Source organism: Hypanus sabinus, chromosome X1 (genome assembly GCF_030144855.1).
Source record: "Hypanus sabinus isolate sHypSab1 chromosome X1, sHypSab1.hap1, whole genome shotgun sequence".
In the NCBI taxonomy this organism is placed as follows: Eukaryota; Metazoa; Chordata; class Chondrichthyes; order Myliobatiformes; family Dasyatidae; genus Hypanus; species Hypanus sabinus.
In genome coordinates this window covers 20,416,441-20,436,703 of record NC_082738.1, presented here as the reverse complement: position 1 = coordinate 20,436,703, position 20,263 = coordinate 20,416,441, and the positions used below count along the sequence as shown (strand labels likewise).

The 20,263-nt window shown below is 41.9% G+C and overlaps 1 protein-coding gene across 3 annotated transcripts in view; it reads right to left on the bottom strand.

The window, feature by feature from the left end:
* asic1b (acid-sensing (proton-gated) ion channel 1b) overlaps positions 1-20,263 on the bottom strand; it is an 878,352-nt gene that overhangs the window by 130,591 nt on the left and 727,498 nt on the right. For all 3 annotated transcript variants that reach the window (XM_059956013.1, XM_059956012.1, XM_059956014.1), the window contains exon 2: positions 7,584-7,737. In XM_059956013.1, coding sequence (XP_059811996.1) covers positions 7,584-7,737 — 154 coding nt within the window. The remainder of the gene's footprint in view (positions 1-7,583; positions 7,738-20,263) is intronic.

Below are 20,263 nucleotides of genomic sequence, written 5' to 3'. Positions count from 1 at the left end.
ATCCAAGAATTTTATGTATTCTGTAAACATCCCCCCTGCTTATGCCCATTATCCCACAGGTCTTGCCATAGTCCCCTGATTCTTAGCCCCACCAGCCTTTTAGCTCCTGATTTGCTAAGTGGAAGGTCTATATCCACAGCTGAACTTTTAACAGCCTCTTTGGTCAAACAATTAACCCGCTCATTTCCCTCAGCACCTCTATGTGTAAGGACCCATAAGAAGAGTAGATGTAGACCAATACTTTGAATATGAAATAACGTTTGAAGAGCTTCCAGCAGTAAATCAGACCTACTGCTAGAACGACCTGTTTTAAGACAAGTCAAGACCGAGAAAGAACCTGAACAAATTATAATTTTGCAAGGACAGATTTCCTCCACCGACTGTAAGCCCAAAATGATGGCAACCAATTCTGCAGTATACACTGCTAAATAGTTAGTAAAACATTTTTCTATTGTTACCTGTGATTCAGGCACAAAAATAGCCACATTGACATTCCCTGTTAAATTTTCGTTTGACCCATCAATGGTTAACATATCACAATAATTTTCCTTAACATATTGATGAACCAACAGGCTCTCAGGCAAATCAGGATCCTTGAACTTCTTTAAATCATGTAACCTAAAATCAACTAAAGCCATTGGAAAAAACCATGGTGGGACTAATTACATAATCCAGCAAACCCACATTCTGAGTGTGATGAGAACTCAGCCACCCAAAACTAAAACCACTCTTCCTGTGATGTTCCCAACAGTCTTCTAACACACTTTCAACAGGGTGACTGTTCCTCTGTCCCCTCAAGTTAACCCAGTATGTTAATACCAACTTCATCTTCCACAACTGTAAGGGTAAAAGTCCCATTTCAACCAGTAAAGCTGAAACAGAAGATGACCTTATGCACCACAACACAGTCTTAAAGCCTGAGCTTGTATCACATCCAAAGATTTTAAATTTGAAGATGAAGTTGATCCATAAGCCACACAACCATTATCAAGAACAGATCTAATTAAACAAATATATATAGTGTTACGAATGTGGAGCAACCCTGAGGGGCCGAAGGGTGCAAAGTCGCCCCCTCCTTTTTGAGAATTGCAAGATCACTATTATTTTGGGTCTGTGACCCAGGAAATGAGAGAGAGAGACACAGAATACACAACAAGGGAGAATGTCTCCTGACATAAGCGGAACGGAACCACTGATTACTGCTATTGTCTCTTGGAGAAGGAATTGTGTATTGAGTACTGTACTATTCATTGAAACCCCTCAGGGGACAACCAGAGTAGGCTGGTTGAGGGATTGCATCATCCCAACCTGATTGACATCTGAGACCCCGTGAGTGAGGATAAAAGACGGGTCTGGGGAAAACCCCTTAGACACACCAGGAGAAACGCTAGAAATCCAGTGACAGCGTTTTGTAGCGAAGTCAGTGAGAGCTCGTGTGTGTCCTCCCTTGCCTGGGTGGCGGGCTCATCACGGAGGAACGGTTTAGCTAAAGGAGAGGTCATACTTCAACAATGAGACACCGACGGATCGAAATTATAAAGGAAGGTTGGCAAAACACTTAGCGGTAACTGTTCCCATTCTTCTATCTCTCTCTCTCTCCAACAATTGCAACACAGCGACAAACAAACAACGGCAGCCTGTGTGAACTGAAGCAAACTTTATATTTCCATCAGACAATTCATTATCCCCTAGACAACGATAGAGCTTATTTCTTATTGATTATTATTATACCCGCACTTTTAGGTTTAGTATTGAAGACATATATTATCTGTACATTTGCATTGATATTATTTTTGTGTACTTTTACTAATAAATACTGTTAAAAATAGTATCACCAGACTCCAACGGACGCCTCTATCTTTGCTGGTAAGTAACCCAGTTACGGGGTTCGTAACAATAGTCAACAGAGATTTTCATGCAGCACCCCCAGAATACCCACATAACCACCTAAGGATATTGAATGCTTCTTTGCATTGGTCAATTTACATGGGTGCTTCCATGTCAGCTTATTATCCAGCCACATGCCAGGATAGGTATGCTCTATGCAAGAGAGTACTAAATTGGAGCAGTGCAAATTACAAGAATATCATGCAACAACTAGGGGGAGTTAATTGGGAACAGCTGTTTTTGGGTAAGTCAACATCTGATACGTGGAGGGTGTTTAAGGACCAACTGCACCGCGTACAGGACAGGTATGTTAAGTTTCAAGATTGCCATTGGCAAGGATACGCTTGAACCATGTGGGAGAGTATTAAATTAGGGCAGTGCAAATTAGAAGAGCAATAAGCAGGAACCAGGGAGAATAAATTGGGAACAGCTGTTTTTCAGAAAGTCCACATTGAACATGTGGAGGGTGTTTAAAGACAAACTGCACAGAGTACAGGACAGGTACTATGTGTTCCAGTCAGAGGGAAGGACAAGGATGGCAAGGTAATAGAACTTTGGATGTTGAGAGAAGTGATGTACTTATAGTCAGGAAGGAAAAGGAAACTGATGTAAAGCTGAAGAAGCTGGAATCAAACAGAGGCTTTGAGGATTATAAAGAAGCCAGAATAGAACTCAAGAAGGGAATTTGGAGAGTAAGGAGGGACCATGAAAATTCTACAGCAAGTAGGACTGAAGAGAATCCCAAGGCATTCTATACATACATTAAGAGCAAGAGGATAATCAGGGAGAGGGCAGGACCACTGAAGGATACAGGAAGGAGCATATGCTGGGATGTGGAGGATGTGGGTGAGGTCCTTAATGAGCACCTTACATCAATATTTACCAAGTAAAAGGGCGTGAAGGATAGGGAGATCAGTGCTGAGCCAGGGCATTTCGAAGTAAAGTTGATAGTGTTGAGTCTCATAAAGAGTATTAAGGTAGGTAAGTCTCCAGGGCCTGATGGGATATACCCCAGATTATTGAGAGAGGTGGGATGGGGTAGCAGCTCTGATGAAGGGGCTTGTCATGTCCATTCTGGGGAGTTTGCTCACCTTTGGTCCCCACCGGACACTCAGTTCTCACTTGTGGCTCCAAGTAGCTGTTTGCATGCAACAGTGGCCACCCCTTGGTACACCATTTCGGCAAGCAAGCCAAACCAGGTGAGGGTAGCCAGTGGGCCTCATACCCCAGTGAAATAGGGACATGCCTGTCCTAGCATGCAAAGACAGCTCTGGTGGACTGAGCGGAGGAGATCAACACTGTGATCCAAGGCCAGGAAGGTGGTTCTGCAATGCTTTGTGGGGAGTGAAGAGCATAACAAGACACAAAAGAAGTCATGGTCATCCACTGCAACCAAGGAAGACCTGCCCAGTTGTGACAAATGCTCGTACTACTGGACCCGGACTTCCGAGGTTGAGAGAGTGAACCTGATCCAGTGCAATGGCCTTTTCACTTTAAAAACTCTCCCACACATGTCCTATATTATTATTAATTGTTTTAGACATTGTCTAATATGACAGACCACCAATAAAATTGAGAAAGGCAAGAGATGAGATTGCTGGGGCTTTGACCAATATCTTTGTGTCCTCTCTAGCCATAGGTGAGGTCAAGGAAGACTGGGAAGTAGCTAATGTTGTTCTATTATTCAAGAAGGGAACCAGGGATAATTCTTGAAGCTGTAGAATGGTTAGCATCATGTCAGTGGTGGGGAAGTTACTTGGAGAGAATTCTTAGGGTTAGGATTTATAAGCATTTGGAAAACGATGGTTTAACTACAGGAGGCAGTCTTCAGTTTTTAACTTAAATTGCAAACAATAATCAGTCTGAAGCTAAAAGGATGGTTTTGCAAACAAACAGAACTGTCTATAGAACACATGAGCTGGCCCAAAGGATGGGGCTGACTACAAGAGATGCATGTAAGACAATGGAGTTATGTTAAATGGCCTGTATCAAACCAGTTACTTAGTGAAGTCACCAATATAAACATAACAGAGCAGACAGACTTGGTCATGGAATGATGAGAAGAAAAACAGAAAGACAGGGTGAACTAGAATCCATTCCTCTGCCTTTGATTTCTGTAATAGAAGACTTGTTTGTCTGTAATTCATTGGTATGTCTTTTTAGCTTTTAGGAATTGTACCTCTGTTTTGGAAATCCTTTGTGATTTAGAAATTGTTTGTCATTTGGAAAGCTTTTGTAATATAAGATAGAAATCCTCTGAGTTTTAAATGTTTTTTTAAGAATTTTATCTAAATTTAAACTACTTTGTGCTGGAAGTATCCCCTGCTTGGTAGGAGGGGGGAATCCACCACTCAAATATGGCTACTGGCAGCAAAACTTGCTGCAGAGGATAAAGAGGGAAGTGATATTGCCTTTTGAGTAAGTAGCTGCAATACAACCTCCCCCTTTAGTGAGGGTACCCATAGCTATCTATACTGGATAGGGTTTAAGATTTAAAATCAGAACTTCACGTCAAAAGGTAGGTCAAAAGATATATGACATGCTTGCCTTTATGAGTCAAGGCATTGAGTTCAAATGCCAGTAAGTGAATTGCAGCTTTATGAAACTCTAGTTAGACCACGTCTGGAGTATTGCACACAGTTGTGGTTGCCCCATTATAGGAAAGATGTTGAGGCTTTGGAAGAGTGCAGAAGATGCTGCCTGGATTAGAGGGCATGTGCTATAAGGAGAGGTTTTTTTTTTCCCTCTCTGGAGCGGTGAGGCTAAGGGAAGATCTGATAGAGGTTTATAAGATTATGAGAAGCATAGATAGAATAGACAGACAGTATTTTTCCCCAGGCTTGAAATGTCTAATATCAGAGGACATGCATTTAAAATCAGAGGAAGGAACTTCAAAGGAGATATGAGGGGCAAGTTGTTTTTTTTTTACAGAGAGTGGTGGGTGCCAGGATCGGTGGTAAAGGCAGATATAATAGGGTCTTCTGAAAGATGCTTAGATAGGCACATGGATGTGAGGAATCTGGAAGGATATGAACATTGTGTAGGCAGAAAGGATTACTTTAGTTGGCCATTTGATCACCAATTTAATTGGTTCAGAACAACACTGTGGGCCAAAGAGCCTGTTCCTGTAATGTACTGTTCTATGTTCCAGAGGGCAGGAAAGGGGCCTTGGTTTCCATTTAATCTTTTTTTTATTGAGTTAAAAATATATAAAGACAAATACAAATCAGAGAAGTTATATCAAATACATATTCCAATGGAAGTACAAACAACAAAAAAGGAGGGTGCACTGTCAAAATCCTATATAGTATAATATTGAGCTAATATATAAAAGGGACCACAACTCCTCTTAACAATTCAAAAAAAAAAATCAAAAATTGCCATTATTAAGAAAAAAAAACCACTAAACTAACCTAAAACAAAAAAAAAAAGACTGGGCATTCCATCTGAGGACATAATTATTAAAAAAGGGGGGGGGGGGTAAATCCTTCCGGTCAAATCTGAGAAGTCATGGAGAAGAAGAAAAAAGTTTACTTAAAAAAGTGAAAAAAAAAGAAAATTTAAATCATATGAAAATATTGAATGAAAGGTCACCAGGTTTGCTCAAATTCAAAAGATGTATCAAATATCCGACTTCTAATTTTCTCCAAGCTTAAACATGACATAATGGAGGAGAGCCAAAAAAAAAAAACAGTAGGTAGATTGGGATCTTTCCAATACCATTGACCCTGTCCCAAAAAAAACAAGGTAACATGCCTGAACGACTGGCGTCCTGTCGCACTCACCTCAATAATAAACAAATGCTTTGAGAAGCTGGTCAAGGATTACATCTACAGCATGCTACCACCCAAACTGGACACCCCCCACAATTCACCTACTGACACAACCGATCAACAGACAACAGAATAGCCACTGCTTTACATACTGTCCTTACACTTCTGGAAAAGGATGCTAATGTGAGAATGCTGTTCTTGGACTATAGTTCAGCATTCAACACCATAGTTCCATCCAGGCTTGACAAGTAGCTCAGAGACCTTGGCCTTGACCCTGCCTTGTGCAGCTGGATCCTGGACTTCCTGTCAAATCGCCAGTAAATGGTAAGGGTGGGCTCCCTCACCTCTGCCCCTCTGATCCTCAACACAGGTACCCCTCAGGGCTGTGTACTAAGCCCCCTCCTTTACTCCCTCCATACCCATGACTGTGTCACCACCCACAGCTCTAATCTGCTAACTAAATTTGCTGATGACACTACATTGATTGGCCTAATCGCAAACATAGGTGGCCTACAGGGAAGAAGTCATCTCTCTGACACAGTGGTGTCAAGAAAACAACCTCTCCTTCAATGTTGCAAAAACAAAGGAGCTCTTTGTGGATTACAGGAGGAATGGAGATGGGCTAACCCCTATTGACATCAATGGATCTGGGGTTGAGATGGTGAACAGCATCCACATCACTGAGGATCTCATGTGGTCTGTACATACCAGCTGTGTGGTGAAAAAGGCACAACAGTGCCTCTTTCACCTCAGACGGTTCAGGAAGTTTGGTATGGGCCCCCAAATCCTAAGAACTTTCTACAGGAGCACAATTGAGAGCACCCTGACTGGCTGCATCACTGCCTGGTATGGGAACAGTACCTCCCTTAATCGCAAGATTCTGCAGAGAGTGGTGCGGACAGTCCAGCACATCTGTAGTTGCGAACTTCCCATGATTCAGGACATTTATAAAGACAGGTGTATAAAAAAGACCCGTAGGATCATTGGGGACCCAAACCATCCCAACCATAAACTGTTCCAACTGCTACCATCCGGAAAACAGTACCACAGCATAAAAGCCAGGACCAACAGGCTCTGGGACAGCTTCTTCCACCAGGCCATCAGACTGATTAACTCATGCTAATTTGAGTGTATTTCCATGTTACATTGACTGTTCTATTTATTATAAATTACTATGATTGCACATTTAGACAAAGACATAACGTAAAAATTTTTACTCCTTGTATATGTGAAGGATGTAAGAAATAAAGTCAATTCAATTTTAATTATGGGTTACTTCAAAAACATTGGCATTATAACACACACACACACAATGCTAAAGGAACTCAGCAGGTCAGGTAGCATCTATGGAGAGAAATAAACAGTTGACATTTCAGTCCAATGAAGGGTCTCAGCCCAAAACAATGACTGTTTATTTCTCTCCATAGATGCTGCCTGACCTGCTGAGTTCCTCCAGCATTTTGTGTGTGTTGCTTTGGATTCCCAGATCCCAGTATCTACAGAATCCCTTGTGTTTATGATTAACATTGTAATATTCTATACAATTGCTTTTTTATAGTATGCACTAATGAGCCCTTGTTACAGTGAATGGAACTGTATGATGGGATCTCACACTCTAGAACTTTCGTATTTGAATGCAAATGAAATTAAAATACATCTAAATTTGAGAAATGCAATCTTTAAGTTTTATTTCAGAACTACGACACTGACCATACTGTGCCAACCAGCATTGGATTTATAATCAGAGTAGAATCTGATAATCAGTCACAACAGAGCCTACGTTACAGCAAACAAAATGGCCACTGCAGCAGACTGAGCTCATGAACAAAACAACTTTTATTAGCACACCTTGCAACATTGAGCACTACCATCCACTGCACAGAAATTCTAAGAATACTTATGCATAGAGCAAACAGCTATTACCTGTTTCCCCCCAGACAGGAAGGTACTCATCTTGTTGAATGTCCAACATCAGTTCTAGACCGTTCCCTGTTCCGCCCTTCAAGGTAGTCAGGATTGGCTGGTCTTTAGTCTGTCCCGAGTTGAAAGTGTAACACTTGCCGTACCTTGTGAACACCTACAGGAAACAAAACAGTTTAAAGTTAGATGCTGTGAGATTGCACAATCAGGATCAAGATACATAGTGAAACTTCTAAAATATATTATAAACTTGAGAACCCTTCGAGAAGACTTCATTCAAGCCTATACAGGAGCGACTAAATCTGGAGGTGGACAGAAGGCCTGAGTTTGAGAACAGTTGAGCTTCAAGGTGAAACCATGGTAGGATTGGAAGTAAGAGCATGTAAGGGTGAGAATGCTAAAGCTGAGGCAGTGCTAGATCTTCTCCAAGTTTATTTGCTTATAGTTTCCAGTACAAAAGGGCATGTATTAAAATTCATATCATTTGGGGAGGTCTTGGACTGTACACTTCAGAAAAATAACATACCACTTTATCTGAAAATAGCTTTAATTACATAAATAAATTGCAGGGAGGCACTAGTCGATCAGCTAATGAAATTAGATTTAGTCATGTTCCTTGTCTACCTCTGCACCAAGGTATTGACAAAATACAGTTCTGGTTTTGACGAATAGAAAATCAAACTTCCAAACCTCAAACTCTCTTGCCTTATTCCACCAGCTTATCACACTCCAGTGTCTCACTATAAATTACTTAATTTAATGGCAATAATCCTGTGCATCACATCTCATCCCAGGCCACAATCAGTTAAAGGTACAATCAGATACAGGTCCAATGTATTTTTGCTATTAATGCGTCAACCTTGGGAGCATTACTAGTGACCACGTGCATCACGTGTACCATGAATGTAAAAGTACTGCACTGGTTCTTCTCTTGTATATATATTTTTTTATTACAAATAAAGGTTACTTTTGAAATATATATCTCAAGATAGATACTGTAATTCGAATCTTGTTTATGGTGGGAATTAAAGTGACTGCCCCCAACAGCCTTTTTTAAGATGTGTTTATTATCATCATCGTTATGTGCCATATTGTATGAAATAGGCAATCATGGTTTTATTCATGACCATGATTGTTCTTGGAAAATTTTTCTACAGAAGTGGTTTGCCATTGCTTTCTTCTAATCTAGGCAGTATCTTTACAAGATGGGTGACCCTAGCCATTATCAATACTCTTCAGAGATTGTCTGCATGTTGCTATTGGTGGCATAACCAGGACTTGTGATATGCACCAGCTGCTCATACAGGCATCTACCACCTGTTCCCATGGCTTCACATGACCCTGATCAGGGAGGCTAAGCAAGTGCTACACCTCGCCCAGACTAGCGGAGAGAAGGAGCACATTACACCTCTTTTGGTAAAGAAGCATCTCCACCCCACCACCCACAAGATGTGTTAAGACTTTCAAAATTTAGAGCCACTATTTATTAAAACAGCTATTAGTCAGGGAATGTTTCTCTGTTGACCCATGCCAGTTCATTGCAAGAGGCTTGAATTCTTGGAAGATTGCTTTTCTCTGCAGTATTCCAAGTAAAAGTCTGCTGGAAATCTGAACGAATTGGAGATCAGTGAAGAATGCTGATATTACCCATTGATCTTACTACATGGAAACAAAAATTATTCCCAAGGAGAGACAAATTTAAATTTGATTTCTATAGCAGCAGAATATGCCTTCTTCTCATTACCACGATCAGAGAGGAGGTACAGGAACCTGAAGACCCACACTCAACACTTTAGGAACAGCTTCTTCCCCTCCACCATCAGATTTCTGAACTGTCCACGAACCTATGAACACAACCTCACTATTTTGCTCTCTTTTTGTAATACTTATTTTTATATATTTCTTCTTGTACCTCATAGTAATTTTTTACGTTTTGTGCTGCAAAGCTGCCACAAAACAACACATTTCACAACATATGGTGGTGATAATAAAACTGATTCTGATTCCTTTCGGGCAATGAGTGCTTTTTTGAGTTGCAGTCATTGCTATAATGAAGCAAATGTGGCAGCTGATCTGATTTACAGCAAGCTCCCACAAACAGTAATGTGGCAATGACCATGTAATTTGTCCGTGCAATTTTGTGGAATGATAAATATTGGTTCCTGAATGAATTCTAAATGGAGGCCTGGGATCATCTACATCCACCTGAGAGTTTAACATCTTGCCCAGAAACCAAGGTTTTTGTGCTCACATCTCTCGGGTGAAACTTGAGTCCAAACCCCTTGGGTTCAGACAGAAGAGTGTGACCAAATGAAGGGCAGGTGGCATTGCTAAAAGCACTGAGTTCACAGTCATTTTGATCTGCCCCTCCACAGAGGAACAGGAGCAACAGGCAGATGCTAGAAATTACCTCAGCTCTGCCAACCTTTCCTCATCAAATAGTTTTTGATCAATATTCCTTTACGATCTCCTCGGACATTTCCTCTCCTGTTGGTTCCAACTGGGATGTGGCTCCCGTGACCATTCGTTGTGTACACCTCCAGGTGAGCTTGGCCAGAGGGACTGCACAACTTGGGCTGCATCACAGGTAAGCACCAACTCATCCTGGGCATATGATGTAGTGGGGCTGCAGGATGGCCACCTACAACAGAGTTCAGATGCCCCGGTCTAGGCTTCTTAACATAGCATACCGCCAGCTTAACCAGGATAAAAATTGCGACTCCTTCTGGGCTTGTAACAGGGTGAGATGAGGTAAGAGGTGGTATGAAGGCACATGTGCACATTAAGCACTAACATCGGCAAGCTGTGCCATGTGGATCTTAACAAATACACTTGGATTCAATAAGTCATGGTTTCTTTAGAAAGAAATTAAAACTATACACATGGGGAATCTTCCAACTCCTGCACCCAAAGCCTATCGATGCAGGAAAGCTGAAGCAAAAGTAGAAACTGCTGAAAACACTCAACAGGTCAGGCAGTATCTATGCGAGGATGATCCGGTAACATTTCAAGTGCCTCCATCCGCCTGCCTCTGTCTCCCAACGTGATCCCTCCCCCTCTTCCTACCTGGCTCGATCTGCCAGTCACCCTTTTTCAGCCCACCAATTACCTTGGCCGCCATCTCCCACCACCCACTCTCTCCGTTCCTCACACGCAGTCCTGATGCAGAGTTTTAGTGCGGAACATGGAGAGTTCCTTTCCCTTGTCATACCCCTCCCCCCACAGACGCTGCTCAAACCATTTTGTTCTAGCAGATTGTTTATTGCTTCAGATTCTAGCATCCGCAGTCTCTCATGTATACCCATACTTAGAAATGCACAGCATACTGTTGCTGTTGTCTCATTGGTGTCTATATATGGTGATATACTCCAGACTGACTGCCTTGTTTCTGCGCTTGGTACCACTGCAGAATTATTTGAACAGTCACAACTCTGGTGCAGTGTTTTCACATCACTAGCGGAATCTGCATGCACTTGTTTTCCGCAACTGGTCAGAGGCTGCGATGTCTTTAACGCAAATAAGATGCATGAATACTCGCTCGCTCGCTGCAGATGATCTCCACTGGGGAGAATTCTATCCACTTCAAAGCACTGCTGCCCAGAAGGAGTGCAGAACAAACGAGCTTGCCAATATTTTGATCAGCTTCAAACATATAACTTGAAATAACCCGAGGCACCCTTCAGGAAGGAACTCCTTGAAAGGAGTGGCTGGAATTTGGCCTCCCCTTTACTGGACAATACATGACAGAGTAACACTGGGAGATGAAGCTGCCAGAGATGTTAACTTGAAAAGATTTTACACGTTAAGTGGCAATTTGGCACAGGTTTATTTTAAAATGTTTTTAATCAGACTTCGAGCCAATGTTCAACAGCTCTAAGATGAATAATAATGTGATTCAGCTACTTTTGTTCTCCTTGCAATTGCGTCTTCCTCTCCTTTCAGAATCTCCAGTGAGAGGCCAGTGCAACATCTTCCTCTCCCTCCTGACACAACAGAGCAACCTGAATGATTAACAGGGCCAGTAACAACACTGTTCCTCAAATATATAGAAAGGGTTTGGGATCAGGAAGGAGTCTGTCAGATCCTGGAAGCTCCTACTCTGAAGTAAATTTCAATTAATTTGGAGATCAGCAGCAAGTAGGCGGTGCATGTACCTGAATCTAAGACAAATAGCTTCCTGGGATATTTAGCACAGGGCCTGCCAGGGAATCGATCCTTGTAGGGTGGTTCAACAAACAACCACTGGAATAACTTAGCGGGTTGAGCGGCATCTAGGGGAGAAAGGAATTGTTGACGTCTTGGGTTAAAACCCTGCATTAGGACAGTCCTGATGCAGAGTTTTGACCTGACTCGTCAACAATTCCTTTCTCCCATGGATGCTGCCCGACCTGCTGAGTTCTTTCAGCAGATTGATTGTTGCTCCAGATGCCAGCATCTGCATTCTCTCATGTCTCCCTTGTAGGGTGGGTGCCTGGCTTTAGAAAGTTATATCAGCAGTATTATCCCATACTGAAGTCATGGAACAGTCTATTGCATCCCATTCCCAAGGCATGTTTTCCCCTGGAGCATCAGATAAGTGAACTTATCACAGTCCTTTTCACAAGGCAGGGGAGTCCAAAACTACAGGATGTAGATTTAAGGTGAGGGGGGAAAGGGTTAAAAGAAATCTGAGGGGCAACTTTTTCCACACAGAGGTTGGTGGGTATATGGAAACAGTTGCCAGAGAAAGTGGTAGAGGCTGGTACAATTACATCTAAAAGACATTTAGACAGGTACATGGGATGGAAAGGTTTAGAGGGATACGGGATAAACGTTGGCAAATGGGACCGCTCAGGTTGGCAACTTGGTCAGCATAAATGAGCTGGGCCAAAGGGCCTGTTTCCATACTGTATTACTCTGAGACTCTTTTATATGACTGTCATGAAACCCCACTTCTTTAACCTTCATCCCCTGCTAAAGCCTCCATCCTTCTGACAGCACCAACCTCCAGCAGCTAGGATATGCCCCAACTCGATCAGCTGTCAAAGAAGGCTGTTAGACTGTGCAGCAGTGTTGCAGTGGGCAGGTCTGCAGTAGCTGGAGTCCTATTGCTATGGGTGGAGCTTAAGCCTTGCCAAGCAGTGTCCCCTGGCTTTTCCCACCCTGATGGAAAAAATTACTGCTAAGGTAAGCTTCTGCAAACTTTGTCAACAGGGAGCTGGCAATGCTTACTTCACTAATGTCAGAATTCCGGTCACTGAGTCATTTTTGACCCTGGATTCAACCTTTGCAGATGGAAAATCATAAAATTCATCAGGAAATCCATAAAGGGAACATAGCATTCTACAAGTATATTGGCTTCACATGAGGCAGGGTATTTTGCTTTGAATTACAGAAGTCCTGTTCAACACAGGACCACTGTCAAACTCAGCCTTTAGGGTTCTGTTGCACCAAGTAACCTTCAGATCTCAACAAAAATGCTGGAGACACAGCAGGTCAGACAGCAGCTGTAGAGAGAAACAGAATTAACTTTGTAGATTCTGAGTTGCTGAGTATCATAGTCACCGAAACAAGCCCTAGATCTATACTGAATTTTCTGCCCATCTATAATAGTCCCTATTAGGACTGCATCAATGCCTTGCCTATTGAAGTGTCTGTCTAAATGCCTCTTAAACATTGCTATTATATCCAATTCTACCACTGCCTCTGAAGGCTTAAAAAACATGGCACGCAGAGCCACTGACACTTTAAACGAAATGGGTCCTGTTGTTAACTTCTTAGCCAGCTTGGCTTATACCTGGCCAGGTTTTCTCAGTTCACTTAACACTCCATAATTGAAATACTAATTAGAAGACTGAAATAAATGTCATTTTATAAATGTCATTACAATGTTCATGAAATGTAAATTTTTAATCGAACGTTATCTCCTAATAACAGGACTGGATAATAATGTCAAAAATAATTATCGATCTTCAAAATATTTTTGAAGGAATTACCACGGGAAATGGGCCCCAATGGGGAACTGGTAGACTAACTATTTCTCCCTTGGGACTTGGTTTGAGTCTTATGTCATTCTGGTAGTGTGAAAGACTACGCTTTATGTTAACTATGAAAACCTTAAATGAAATGAAATTCAGCCTACTTTGCTCTCGATAAGTCTCAGTGAAAAGAACAGCGTTTGTCCTTCAGCACAAATTGGCATGAAATTGCTGGTCTTGCTCAGAGAGCCCATTAGTTCAGCTCATTGGGGAAACAAAATCATCAGGAACAGAATAAGAGGGTGGTGGCTTATTATTAATGATCCAGTGGTCAGGAATATTGATATGGGGACAGGAGTTCAAATCCCAGCAGGACAATTGGGAAATAAGAACTAGAAAGAAAAGGAGGTCATAAGACATAGATAGGAGCAGAATTAGGCCATTAGGCCCATTGAGTCTGCTCTGCCATTCCATCATAGCTGATTTATTATCCCTCTCAACCCAATTCTCCTACTTTCTCCCCGTAACTTGTGATGCCCTTACTAATCCAGAAACTCACAACCTCCACTTTAAATATATCCAATGACTTGGCCTCCACCGACATCTGCGGCAATTTCCACAAATTCACCACCCACTGGCTAAAGAAATTCATCCTCATCTTTGTTCTAAAGGGACATCCCTATATTCTGATATTGTGCCCTCTAGTCCTAGAATTCCCAACATTAGGATATATCCTGTCCACATCTACTCTAGACTCAACAGATTTCAATATTCTTAAAATAGTCCTGACGAAGGGTCTCGGCCCGAAATGTTGACTGCTTGTTTCCACAGATGCTGCCCAACCTGCTGAATTCCTCCAGCTTGTTTGTACGTGTTGCTTTGACCACAGCATCTGCAGTGTACTTTGTGTTTAGATTTCAACATTCGATAGGTTTCAAAGAGGTCTCCCTCATTCTTCTAAACTCCAGCAAGTACAGGCCCAGAGCCATCAAACACTCCTCACATATTAACTCTTTCATTTCCGGGATTATTTTCACGAACATCCTCTAGGTCTTCTCCAATGCCAGCACATCTTTCCTTAGATTAGGGGTCATTTGGTGCCTTGAGCCTTCCCTGCCATTCATTGAAATCCTTGCTGAACACCTGCTTTCCTGCACTAATCCTAACTCCATAAATGTCTAAAATGGTGCTGATCTCTGTCTTGAATTTACCTAGCAACTGAGACTCCACAGCTTTCTTGGGGAGGAGACTTTGAAGATTCCCCATCCTCTGTATGAGATTCAAGTAAGAAATCACTTAGAATAAAAAAGCTTAGTCATAACTGTTACTATGAAAATATTAGATTATCTTGCAGTCCCGGTTGGTTCACTAAGGTCCCTCAGGGAAGGAAGTCTGCTGTCTGAACTAGGATTGATCTATATGTAACTCCAGACCCAGAGGCTCTTCAGTGCCCCCTGAAGTGGCAAGCAATATTGGCTCTCCAATGAACTAATAACCTGGAAGTGAATAATGTTCAATACCATCCTCAAATGAGCTCACCCCCCCCCCCCATAAGATGACCTCAACCACATACTGAATCTAATTATTTCTGTTCTGCAGGTATGTTAACCTTGTTTCAGCTTAAAAGATGAATCTAAAAGAAGAAAAAAAACACACACAACTAAGCGCAGCACAATGGCACAGCTCCAGTGATTCAGGTGCTCTCTGTGCGGAGTTTGCATGTTCTCCCTGTGACTGTGTAAGTTTCCACCTGGTATGCTATTTTCCTCCCACATCTGAAAGACCTGGGTTAGCTGGCTGCTGTAAAATCCCCAAATGTGCATAATCATCAACATCATCAAATGCCTATTATGTCATTGGCGTTTGGGGCCGCAGTGAAGGTCCTCCGTGTCTGTCTGTCCTTGGCCATTTTCTCTATTGTGCTCCGGGTGTGGTTCAGGGTCCTCGTTTCTGTCTCTACAGTATGGTGCCAAGTTGTCTTTGGTCTCCTGCGTTTCCTCCACCCTTAAGGTTTCCGAAGAAGTGCTGTCTTGATGATGGAGTTGGTCTAGCTTCTCATCACGTACCCAATCCATCTCCAATGTTTCCTCATAATGACTGTGGATGTGTCCTCTTGGTGAAACTGAAGGAGTACGGCGTGGTTGGAGATTTTTCTTGGCCAGAAAATACAAAGGCTCATGGTATGGAATAATGACAGCTTGGCAAGGTCGGTTTCTATCATGCGTCAACATTCTGACCCGTACTCAATGTGCAGGTGAGTGGTAGAATCCGGGGGGAGTTGAGGGAAGTGCGGGGAAAATAAAAGAATGATGGTGGATGATCGGCATGAATCCTTTGGGTGTTTCCACGCTGTGAGGCTCAATGACAAGTAAACGAATCTGGGATAACTAACCACATAATCTAGGTATGGGATCTCAAACCACCTCCCCTCATCCCTTCTCTCAATCTGGCATTCTCACTGAAAGAACAAAGTTGTAAATGATTGCTGATGATTTTATTTTATTTTCATCCTATCATTTAAATCCATAGCCGTGTGGTAATTTGTAATGAGCCATGCATTAGAAGAGCTCTCATTACTTACTGTTGCCATGGTCTTTTATTAGGAGAAACTATTCTGTGCTGTACTTTCAGTTTAAATGTGGACAGAGGAATAATTTACCAAGGCAAATTAAAATTGAACATCAATCATTCTCTAGGAAGTCAGAAGATCTCCTGATCCAAACAGAGTGTTTCTTGGCAAAATGGCTCAGGATTACACAGAGCCTGTGTTCACTGAATGCCCAAACAATTTCAAAGCATGCACGAGGACCACTTGTTGAGCAACCTGCCCATTTTGACACAGAATTTGAAATACAAACAATGGCACTTTTTAAGCACTAAGGCATAATACTGTCAAATTCATCTTGTGGATGGGAGTTTAAATCCAATCCAGACTGATGGACAGTGGAGACAGATTCAATATTAGTCATAAAAAGAGAAATTAATAATTACTTGAAAAGGAAAAAAAAGGAGGACAGTGAAGAAAGACCAGTGAGGATAGGTTAGCTGGTCTATGAAAGATTCATCATAATTACAAAAGGAAAATGCAGTAAGGAAACAGGCCCTTCAGCCCACTGAATCCTTGCTGACCATCAACTATTTAAACTAACCCTACAGTAATCCTATTTAACTCAACCTGCATTCCTATCAGCACCGTGCCAATTCTACCCCTCACCTACACATTAGGGGCAATTTACAGCAGCCAATTAAGCTACCAACCTACACAACTTTGGGATGTGGCTGGAAACCGGTGCCTCCAGTTGTAGCACCATGCCACAAATAAATGTGCTGATTTGCTCTATTTCACATTGTGAGATTCTACCATCAAGCCTCAGAGTACTTTTCAGTTTTGAGCTCACTTCCTCTTACTATTGGCTTTCTTATTGAAATATTTTAATGTTTCAGATTTATGCGGTCAGTTAGATATCTTTTATTCACCATTGTTCCTCATGCTCTTGCAGTCCAAGTCCTCATGAGAGAATAAGTTTGGTGGATAAAGGAACAGAGTAAGATGATCACAAAAACAGCCAGCTTGTAGTCGTGGCACGTGCCCTTCAAGGAAGAGAATCTAGCACCTCCGCCTTGTCTGGGTCTACAAATGGCTCCTGTTCAATCTGGGATGTCAATTAAATGCAGTTCTACTTATTGGGAATAAACTGAACAAGAATTTAATTTAAAAATTCCAATCCTTCTCCTCCTGCTGAGATCAGAGAACCAAGTTCAGAATTTGAATCAAATAGTGAGAGGTATGAGCCAGTAAAGATTGATATTTGACAATCGCATAAGTGTATCTTTTCTGCTTTGCTGAGAGATTAAGCTGTAAAATATATTTCTGCTATGATTATAGTACAAGCAGTGACCAAATCTACAATATGACATAATTGTCTACATATCAGCGGTGAAGAGGAATTAGATTCGAAGACAGTGCCAAAGTTCCTATTACAATTAATCAGGTCTATTATTCAGAGTTACATCCCTCAGGGCCAAATTGCTTGACCTTTGATGCATTGCCTTCAACATTAATGTCACTAAATGAGGCATCAGTAAAATGAAGGCAAATTTTTCTCAGGACTATTTTTAATCCAATGCCATTAATTCTTTGAGAGTACTTTCAACAGGGAGCAGTACTGATGTTACATGTGTGATTAATTCAAATTCAAGTCTAGAGTGACTTATCCAATTATTCAATTATCAGGTACAACTCATCCCTGCAGGTCATTTTAGGAAATGTATCAGCTGTGAGTATGTTTGTGTTTGTATGTGTTGGTTGCAAAGTTCATTTTTGGAGAGAGTAATTTAAATTTATTATTCAAAAAGCACTAAGAGGCACAATGTTTCTTACTGTGATGGGTTGGGGGTCATTGTGGGACTTCGAGCCTTGCCTGTATTCAAATTCAAACCTCTTTTTTTTCACCTTTGCTAGCACTTTAAAGAGAAGGTCATGGTGTCACGATGGCCAGTAATTGGATGGGAAGCTGTGGCATGAGTAAACAGGAACTTGAAAGGCTGCAGATGGGCAGAATAAAATTGTGGCTAGCTCACCCCCACAATCCTCTTCCTCTTGAAACAGCCCAATCAGGATGGTGATGTGATGGGCAGCAAGTGAGAATGCCACGCCATATCCTTGGGCTGCCCGAGGTGTACATTCTATTCATGCAAACTCTGACTCTTAGCTTGATTGCTAAGGGGAGAGTAGATGGGTGCAGGCATTAGGAATTAAAGATCATGGCTGACTTCAATCCCTCTCTAATTACCTCTTTGCAGTACAGCACTAAGGATGAGGTATTCAATAACTGTTATTCCCCTTTCCTTCTGGCTCCAAAGGCACAATTACATTGAGACATGTAGCTACTTAACTGAGCATTTCATTTCCATTATGAAGGGAAAATTCCAATTGCTCACATGCATCACTTTGAAGGTGACACAAAAATCAATGGCATACAGAACAAGATAACCGTTGTTGACTGTATGGCAAATATTTAAAGCTACATCTGTCCTTTTCACTGAGAGTCCCATTCGGTCTCAGCATTTCAGAGGTACATCCTTTAACGAAGAGTCCCAGGTCACAATTACAGGGATGTAACATCACATTAGCACATGGGCTGGGAGCCAGGAAGGGGCAATTTTGATCCCTGGGTGGGAAAGCATATTTTCACTTGATGGGCCAGTACTGAAGGGGCCAAGTTTATTTTATTGGTAGGCCTCTCTAAAGTTGGCTACCATCCTGTCAAAAACAGGACAGCTTGGAGTCAAAAGGAGGAACGAGGACAGTGAGTTTAGTGTTTTGTGTGAATGGTGATTTGCCTGCTTCAGCCTGCTCCAGAAAGGCAGCAGAGGTGTCCTGGCACCCATATCCTGACTTGTTTTCAGGTCCAAGAGTCAAAACAAGATAACTGTTTGAAGAGATTTATTCATCACCATCACCAATGAGACCCAACATACTGTAGATAGGGAAATTGCTTCATCAGGCATCATTGCCCCCTCAACCGTACCAGCTGGGATCTCCCAGTGGCCACATATTTTAACTCCACTTTCCATTTCCACACTGACATCTCTGCCCATGGCTTCCTCCACTACCGAACTGCTGCTACACACAGATTCGAGGAATAGCACCTCATATTCTGCCTTGGTAGTGTCTACCCTAACTTCTGTTAACCACTCCTCACTGTCCTTTTTTTAAAATTTATCCCCCCTGCCTTCTCTCCATCTTCCCATCACCCATTCGTTTTACTGGGCCCCCTCTTCCCATCCTTCCTTTTAGTCCTCTCCTATCAGATTCCTTCTTCTTCAGCCTTTTGTTACTTTCACCTATCACCTCCCAGCTTCTGACATCATTCCCACTTCCCCCCTCCCTCACTTGTTCATCACCACCTGCCTGAAACATCAGCTGTTCATTTCCCTCAATGGATGCTGCCTGACCTACTGAGTTCCTCCAGCATTTTATGTATGTTGCTCCAGATTTCCAGCATCTGCAGAATCTCGTGTCTATCAACCACCACCCTCCAACTTACCTGGATCCATCTGTCACCCACAACTCCTTGCTCCACCCCTTTCCCTCACCTTTTTACACTGACCATCTCCCCTCTCTATTTCCAGTCTTGATGAAGGGTCTGTCCATTTTCCTCCACAGATGCTGCTTGGGTCACTGAGTTCCTTTGTGTGCAGCTCAGAATTCAATTACCTTTTCTATATTTTGCTACATTATCGGCTTATAGAAATGGAATTTTGTACTGTTTATGTTAAAGGCGGGGTACATTGCATCAAATTACACTGGACAACAAAGATTATGGATTTTGGACTGCTGATCATAAAAATCCCCATGTAAGTTTCCTATCACACACCATTTGTTTTGAAATCGCCTGTATTTGTTATTTCAATTCATAGTTTGAGTCAATTAAAATGTTGCCCACAATGTAAGAAGAAAAGTTTTCTAACTTGTCCAGACATATATAGGTATGCTTAGGAAGGGTGGATGCTGCATAGCAGGTCAGGCTTTAGAAAAACAGGACATGGAGTCTAGAGAAGCAGACTAAGATGCCATGATGCACGAGCCAGTACTGGAAAACAACACTGATACTGATACAGACTTTTGAATCCTTTATGTCACATCTGATAACTCAATCTGAGTTAAATGACCTGGTCAATGACTTGGGTTTGTCAAAAGCAAAAGCAGAATTACTGGGTTCA